This window comes from Suillus fuscotomentosus (assembly GCF_016647785.1).
Source record: "Suillus fuscotomentosus strain FC203 chromosome Unknown F5891scaffold_40, whole genome shotgun sequence".
NCBI classification, from domain to species: Eukaryota; Fungi; Basidiomycota; class Agaricomycetes; order Boletales; family Suillaceae; genus Suillus; species Suillus fuscotomentosus.
In genome coordinates this window covers 503,451-511,845 of record NW_024539552.1, presented here as the reverse complement: position 1 = coordinate 511,845, position 8,395 = coordinate 503,451, and the positions used below count along the sequence as shown (strand labels likewise).

The 8,395-nt window shown below is 45.1% G+C and overlaps 2 protein-coding genes across 2 annotated transcripts; one reads left to right on the top strand and one right to left on the bottom strand.

Moving 5' to 3' along the window:
• Positions 1 to 111: 111 nt before the first annotated feature.
• F5891DRAFT_982021 (uncharacterized protein) lies at positions 112 to 670 on the bottom strand (the record flags this gene model as incomplete). The annotated part of the gene is made up of 4 exons (XM_041377182.1): positions 112 to 229; positions 253 to 333; positions 390 to 487; positions 596 to 670. The coding sequence occupies 4 exons, from the start codon at positions 668 to 670 to the stop codon at positions 112 to 114; spliced, it is 372 nt and encodes a 123-aa protein (XP_041223969.1).
• Positions 671 to 1,228: 558 nt separating this feature from the next.
• Positions 1,229 to 2,520, top strand: F5891DRAFT_1191083 (uncharacterized protein; the record flags this gene model as incomplete). Its single annotated transcript, XM_041367413.1, has 7 exons — positions 1,229 to 1,336; positions 1,387 to 1,479; positions 1,526 to 1,716; positions 1,762 to 1,900; positions 1,947 to 2,138; positions 2,195 to 2,313; positions 2,400 to 2,520. 7 exons carry the CDS (start codon positions 1,229 to 1,231, stop codon positions 2,518 to 2,520), a joined length of 963 nt encoding a protein of 320 aa, XP_041223968.1.
• Between the last annotated feature and the right edge of the window lie 5,875 nt (positions 2,521 to 8,395).

The window sequence follows — 8,395 nt, the reverse complement described above, 5'->3', positions numbered from 1 at the left end:
AGTACCCATTCATCCTCTTTCACTGTGGCTCTTGATACGTCGATGAAATCTTCAAGCCCTCATCGATCAATATAGCGTATATTTATCAACGTGTATGTTCTAAAATTTAGGTTAGTAAATACATTGCTTGTACAATCGGCCAGTGCTCGCCTTTTTAGTATGATAGTAATATGTCCCCCCCAAGGGATGTACCAACTCCTCCCAACCCTCCCATACAATCCAGGCCGGCCTGTTGATAATGGTCAAACTGACATTTTTCTAGGAGCGAAGGTCACCAATGCAGGGTCATTGATTCGCCTCATAGGTACCAAGTAATCTTCATGTCCATTTGTACTATATAATAAAAATGACATTGAACTTAAGAACTTAATGTATGAATCTGTACTCACAGCATTACCAGCTCAGCATACCGCGGCAGTTGCATCGGCCAGATTCCAAAAGTACGGTCCAGCAGCCCCGCTACGTACTGTTGAGAGTGTTGAGTTGCCTAGAACATATGTATTGCATACAGCCTAAATGGCTCAGGAGGGCTCAGATCATCGGAAGAAACTTGTCTCGAGGTTAGACGTTTAGCATTCATCTCCGTCACAATTACAATATTCAAATTATTCAACTTGAACATGTGACACAGGTTGATGGAAGACCGGCACTCCCGACTCAAGGTGGGCATGAATCACATTCAGGCCATTATTTGGACTTACTCTGCCACTGCATCAGCCTATGTCTGAGTCGGCGTGCCAATCCCAACTTTCGCAATGGCAGACAGTAGCAGTGATTTGAACATGAACACTAACAGTACATTATGACACCATATTTCGAAGAGCCAACTTACTTAACTGCACCCTCCCTGTCATCATTTTGGGATTGCCCTATATGTCTTAGTTTTTTAGCGATCACATATATAAAATGGTCTGGCAGGTTTCTTCCTTACCTCCATCTTCTCTGCCGTACTCTTCACTTTACCTGTCATTTCTACCATGTCTATGTCAAACCTGGTGATGGGGCACATGCCCTCGCACTCCCAGACTCCTCAAGGGCGGTCCCTACCTCCACGGAAGCAAGGGCCAAGGGCCGCATCGCCGCATTGGAAGAAGAATTACAAATGATGAGGCAAGAAAGAGGAACAAAGCAAAGGTTCATTGCATACCGTCTTACTCACTACTTCTAACTCATTGATCATCAAAGAAAAACTACCTACTACGTCGCTCAAGGCAGGGGGGTTCGTCACATGAGCGTCCTTTATACTAACCTAGAAGACTTGATCGCCAAGAACAATCACAGGTATGAGGAAGCCATATTGGATGACTTGGAGGCAGCACCCCAGAGTATGTCTTTTGTATTTTCATGACATACCTAACTCCATTTTTCAGACAAAATCGCCTGCAGCGAGGCTACCTCACACTCTCACAAGCTCTGCCGTGGTTTCATTCTAAACTTTCAGATCTTGATGCTGATGACTGTGAAGATATGTTGAAAAAGGTCCATTTTCTCAATAAATTCGCGCTGTGTGCTCATAATGCTACAGATTAAAAGAGGAGCTGATGCGGCCCATGGTGATGATACTTCCACCCTTAAGGACCTCATCGCTACCTGGGTTAATCAGGATTTTCACCTGTCGCCTCTACTCCGGTCTAACAACAAGCAGCTGCGCGGCTTCGCACATGATGTTTGTGGGAATTTACTATGCCCTACTGAGTGGGACTGGAATGATAACCGGTGAGCACTTACCTTCATAGAAATATGTCATTGAAACCTAAGCAGCGTGAAGGCCAGTATTCACGATAGAACATCAGACTTCATTGTATTGGAAAATTCCTGGCCGTGGTTCGTGTACGAGAACTACTCGTTCAATGTTAGTGACCTAGAGAAAGGTCTTTTCAAGTCGAAAATCCTCGTTCAGGTTAGTACATGGGATCATAGTGTGTAGACTTTACTCAAAATACTAGGCTTTCAAAGCCATATTTACATCGCCATCTTCTGCAAGAGAAGCTGATGGCGATGGCGATGGTGCCGACATCCTCGAGAATAACAGGTGTGCTTGTCAGGCATTAAATCAAGTCAAGGTCAAAATGTGTGTGGCCTCCATTATCAACATGAAGAAAGTCACCCCTCGCTCCATCGCTTATATTGTTTGTCAAGTGAGTAAATATGATTGCCCACCATTGATGTCTGACTTGACATCTACTTCTGGCAGGTTCGTTTTGTGCTATCCAGTGTCTCATCTTGGCACACCATCGATGGGGACTTCGACTATGAAGGATTCTGGAATAATATTGTTGACTTCTTTGAGGATCCCTGGCCCTGTTGCACAATGTAGGGTAAGCAAACTTCTTGAATGGTGGACAAGGTATCAGCTATTGTGGCATAGTATGTGTCCGATATCTAACATAACTATTCAGGAAGATTTTTGGAAAAAATCACCGTGAGGATCTCACACCTGAAGTTGTGTCTCAGATGTCTGTTACAGCGCTGGCAGAACAGAGAAGGGCACAAGAGGATGCTGCATTCAATTCGGAGTAGCTTGACCATTGTTTTACTATATGTCATTGTATAAGCATTTTATAACATTTACATTTAATGCAATCATCATGTCGTACTCGCCATGTGTGATCAAAATTGAATATCATTTGATGTATGGTCGGTTTTCGCTGAATAGTAGTACTGATGCATACTGTACAGCATGCCATCCACTACTAACTTAATATCTCTTACAATCGAGCCAAACCATAGAGACACTCTCAATGTAATCAACTATATTCAGGAATGCAACAAAACAAATAGCTCATCACCTACCTAAAACTTTAGCATCGTCTCATTCACTCTCCAAGCGGCAAATCAATCTTTTGCACAAAAATCATTGTATCCGGCTTGCAAGTGGAATGGAATAATAATTTTTGTTGCTAACCTAAAACTCTAGCATTGTCTCATTCACTCTCCAAGCGGCAAATCAATCTTTTGTGCAAAATTTGTTGTATCCAGCATGCAAGTGGAACAGAATAATAATTTTTGTTGCTAACCTAAAACTCTAGCATTGTCTCATTCACTCTCCAAGCAGCAAATCAATCCTTTACGCGAAAGCCATTGTATCCGGCGTGCAAGTGGAACGGAATAATAATTTTTCTTGCTATTTTTGTCTTTCGTGAGGTTGATTAGAAAAAGGTATCTTGCTCTCCAAAGCCAATTTCAGACCTATGCTCCATCGTGTTGATCGCTGCCAGCCTTCCTGTCAAAAGATTTTTCTCATCCCATTTAGAACTGGCACCAACCTGCCAGTTTTGTAGTTTTGCTTTAGCGTTTCCTGTATCTATCATTTCATTTAACCGCTATGTTGCTGCTCAAACAGAGCAGACGAAATATACATTCATATTAGATATGTCCTTTGGTGGTTGTCCTGTCAGCTGATATGTTTTTAATGTGCCAACACTAATCACAGTCCCTCTGCCCACCAAATGAACCTCTTTTGTTAGAGTTTGCAGATTATATTTTTCATGGAGGAGATTTGACTTATTTAGTATCTAGCAGAAAATCGAGCGGCACGACAACATCTAGTTGAATCCGGCAGTCTTGTAACATTTAATTTGCTACGGCATCTAGACCTGCGGCTTACCGATATTTACCTAATCCCCTGATTGTGAGAATTGGACATCGCAAGCAAGATTAAGCTGTAACTTCCGGCATCAAGAAAATTGAGCAGGATCAAAATATCTTGTTCAATCCGGCAGTCTTAGAACATTTAACATGATATGACATCTAGACCGACGACTTACAAATTTTCACCTAGTCGCCTGGCTGTGAAGATCAGACATCACAAGCAAGGTTAGCTCTAACTTCCGACATCGTAATTTGTGTGCACCTTTCTAAGCGGAGCCGGTATAGCATTGTTGGCACAATATTTTCATGGTTCGCATGTCTGAGCAACAACTTGTGGTGTCGCGAGTTTTGAGGTACCAACCGAGATTTACTCTGACTTCACAAGGGGACAGTCTTGTCGTTATTGTCTAAAGCAAGTATTGACATCAGTGCATCGACACTAGACAATTCCTTTTGTAACCTCTCCTAATGGTTGAGAAGTATTTTGATATGCAGGTAACATCACAGTTATTCCACCCACCAAGTACACCTCCTGCGTTAGAATTTACCACTGCATAAGGGTATCACACCCATGTGAGTGGTGATCATGGGCGCTTTACCTTGACATTCCTGATCTGAAATCCATTCCATTGGGCTTTTGTTACATCTGTCATTCATAGACTAGTTTAAATATTAAGTGGTGCATTGAGGCCAGTAGTGATGTAAAAGTTTGGTCCTGGACCGCAGTTCGAATCGAATTTTTAGTGGACTGAACCGCGGTCCAGTCCGACGTTCAACGGCTGGGAGAACCGAACTGGGTGTTCAGTTCAACGTTCAGCAGTCCTTGGACTGTTTTGAATGTGTTTGAATGCGTCCAAATGCATACTTATTTTTTGCATGATGACTCAGCAACTTCATCGATATCCACCATTGATAAGTGTTGCCATCATCCCACTTCACACAGATCGGTCATCGTCATTAAATAACCTTGCAAATAAACTCAGCATCCATCTATTTGATTTAACACTTAACAGAGAAGACCAATAGAGAAGACCTCAACGAGTCACAACAACCTACTGTCATATCCCGTTGTAGAGAATCATGCCTCTCATGGTGTGATATGGTAGTTTTCACTAAGAAGTACATAGCACGAACTCATAGCATCACTCTGTGTACTATCCACAGTGATTCCTATATGATGCGCAGCTTTCCCACGCAACGCGCGCCATGCGCGCACCATTCCCGTGCTTCGCGATGTATACGCCGCGCGCGCGTTCCCCGCGCTTGCGCGCCCTATAGGCCAGCCATCCAGATGCATCCATCCACTGTCCACCATGTTCTCTAGTGCGGATATTTCTATTTCTCTCATTGCATATTATTCCATCTTTATTTTTATCATGGACTCTCACATATATATTTTTACATACCTACTCGTAGCGCTTCGGCTCCGCATGACTGTGCTTAGGCGCGCTATATGAGCCCCTTCAGTGACAAATTCCGTATTATACTGGCCACCCACCTCCATAATATCCCGTATAGCGGGCCAGCTGATCATGGGCCCATGTTGTGTATATTCTCGATGATGACGGATGGGCCGGGACTCATATTATTCCGATGGAGACGGGTGGGCCCATGTATGCCAATGATATATATATCCTTAATGTTGACGGATGGGCCGGGGAATATGATCATTCATGGAGATGGGTGGGCCCATCTGGGTAATATGTAGAGTAGGATATTATAGACAGCTGGGCTGAAGAGAGATGTAAGGCAATATTGTTATATAGACGGGCGGGCCGATGTGGGTGTATTACATATATGGGTTGGGCCGAGGTAGGGGAATATTACATAGACGGGTGGGCTGACGTAGGGTGTATTACATATACGGTGGCCGACGTGGAATGTATTACATATACGGGTGGGCCGACGAAAGAGATATCAAATAGACCGGTGGGCCGAGGGTGCTATAAATATTATTACATAGACAGGTGGGCCGAGGTGGGGTATAATATATAGACGGGTGGGCCGATGTAGGATGTATTATATAGACGGGTGGGCCAACATAGGATGTATCACATAGACGGGTCGGCCGACGTGGGGGATAATACATAGACGGGCGGGCCGACGGGGGTGTATTACATATATGGGTGAGCCTAGATATGTTCCATCAAGACATACAGCTGATGTAGCCACCAGCGAATCAAACACATAGGATACATGTACACTATGAGTGCATATACCTACCATCAACCACCAAATCTAAACCCCTAAGCACAAAAACATGAATCTATCATGTGTGGCATTGACCAATAATCCAGGACTGAAGTGGAAAAAACCCCACACCTGAACCCTGGTGTGCAACAAATCCTATTTCTAAGCATGGACACCAGAAGCACAACACTCACAAAAATATATATGTCAAATTTTCAGTGCCAAACCCCAAACTGAGATGTACCAACCCCCGAACCCCGAAACCCGAGAGTGCCGGTCTCGGGTCTCGGGTGTCCGGAACTCGGAACTTGGGAGAATTTGGGAGATCAATACAATTTAATTTACAATCGAGTTGATTGACAACACATTGACTTACCCATGTTTTGCAATATATTTTTGTTTAGACATACCGAGTTCCGAGTTCCGGACACCGGAGACCCGAGACCCGAGACTGCCGGGTCTCGGGTGTCCGGAACTCGGAACTTGGGAGAATTTGGGGAGATCAATACAATTTGATTCACAATCAAGTTGATTGACAACACATTGAATTAACTATGTTGCAATATATTTTTGTTTAGACATACCAAGTTCCGAGTTCCGGACACCCGAGACCCGAGACCCGGCAGTCTCAGGTCTCGGAACTCGGTATGTCTAAACAAAAATATATTGCAAACATAGTTAATTCAATGTGTTGTCAATCAACTTGATTGTGAATCAAATTGTATTGATCTCCCCAAATTCTCCCAAGTTCCGAGTTCCGGACACCCGAGACCCGGCAGTCTCGGGTCTCGGGTCTCCGGTGTCCGGAACTCGGAACTCGGTATGTCTAAACAAAAATATATTGCAAAACATGGGTAAGTCAATGTGTTGTCAATCAACTCGATTGTAAATTAAATTGTATTGATCTCCCCAAATTCTCCCAAGTTCCGAGTTCCGGACACCCGAGACCCGAGACCCGGCACTCTCGGGTTTCGGGGTTCGGGGTTGGTACATCTCAGTTTGGGGTTTGGGGGTTAGTAAAATGTTTACAGATATACATAGGTTGATTTAAACATGTCTGGAAGATGTCGTTCGTCTAAAATGTCAAATCCTGAGTTCCGGGTGTCGGGACTCGGTACCCGGCACCCGGGACTCGGGGTTCGGCACTAATAATTTGACATTCGGGTGTTCGGGTTTTGGGTGATATCTACCTCAATCTGCAGTTTCAAGTTCTGGATATCGGGAGTGATCATTGAATGATTCAATTGTGGCATAGGTAACATGCATGGAAAAACATTTATGTACATCTATCACTGAGCAATTATGTAGCCATTGTTACGCACTCAAATAGATCTGTTATGCGGAGCCCTAAGAGGGGCGTCGTCCGCTAACATTCATGACGTAACCAGAAGGGTCCGGTGTAGCGACTGAGACTGGCGACGACGAGTCGGCAGATATCAGAGATGCGCGTGTCACGTGACTTCTAAGACGGATGTCTTCAAAGTCACTGACGTTCTCAAAGTAAGGACAGTCTTGTCCAAACGATGAGGTAGTCGATCGAGGTAGACTTAGGCGCGATGAGCACCTAAGAAAAGATACTAGAGACTGAAGCTGAGGGGGCTTCAGAGGGAAGTATGTTCGAGGGAAGATTGAGTAGATTCAAGTTAGGGAATCTAGTACAGAGTGACCGACTACTTATACTAAGTGGAAAGGGTTAAGGGCAAGGCTACCATACTGTAGGTAAGGGCAAAGGGGAAACGGAAAGGGTATAGGTATGCTGGTAGCAGAGCCTGATTAGTGATGTGAGGTCGAATGCGGAATGAGACCGAGAAACATTGGAACGAGCCAACAGTAAATGATACAATGCGCAGCACGCATGAGTCAAAGGAAAGATAAGGAAAGCCACATTGGTGGCACGAGTCAGAACAAGTCATAGCCCGAAGGTACGTGCGCACGTTGGTGCGATAGGAGGGGATGAGGGATAGGAACGGTCCCGAGGATCCGGTCAACGGATAGTCGGTAGAGAAGTACGAGCCGGAGGCATACGAGGGCGAGGACGAAGGGGAAAAATGATAGGGGGGCCATGTAGCCGATGTTACTTGTAACAGCCATGTCAACCTCCTCACCAGGAAGATCAACCTTTCCCTCAACATCCATCTCCTCATCAGAAGAATCATATTCTGGCAGGAGGTTACCTGGTTCATTAGGGACCACAATATCGCCGGGGGATTCTGGCAGGAGGTTGCCTGGTTCATCAGGGAGATCAATTTCGCCGGAGGATTGTGGACCCTCAGGCTGAACTTGGGTGGGCTCAACCATGGGACCTACCACAGCAGATTCATGCTCAGGCGTCAAGGGTGTAGGTTGCATGACTGAAAAGTCCAAATCAATGAGGTTGGAAAGTGCGGAGGGGAGGGGTGACATGGACGGGGGGGGACCTCCTTGACCAAGCAACATTATTCCATCGGCCGGTGTGTCCGGAAGTGAAAATGAAGGGTGCCGGTCGACCACTGTGCGCCGGAGGCTCTCATGGAGGCGTTGCAGGGTATCAATCTTAGCGTCCTGCTCCTGCACCCGAGCCTCAAGAATAGCGATGCGAGCTGCACCATCCCGAATCGCGATTGCCATGGAATGG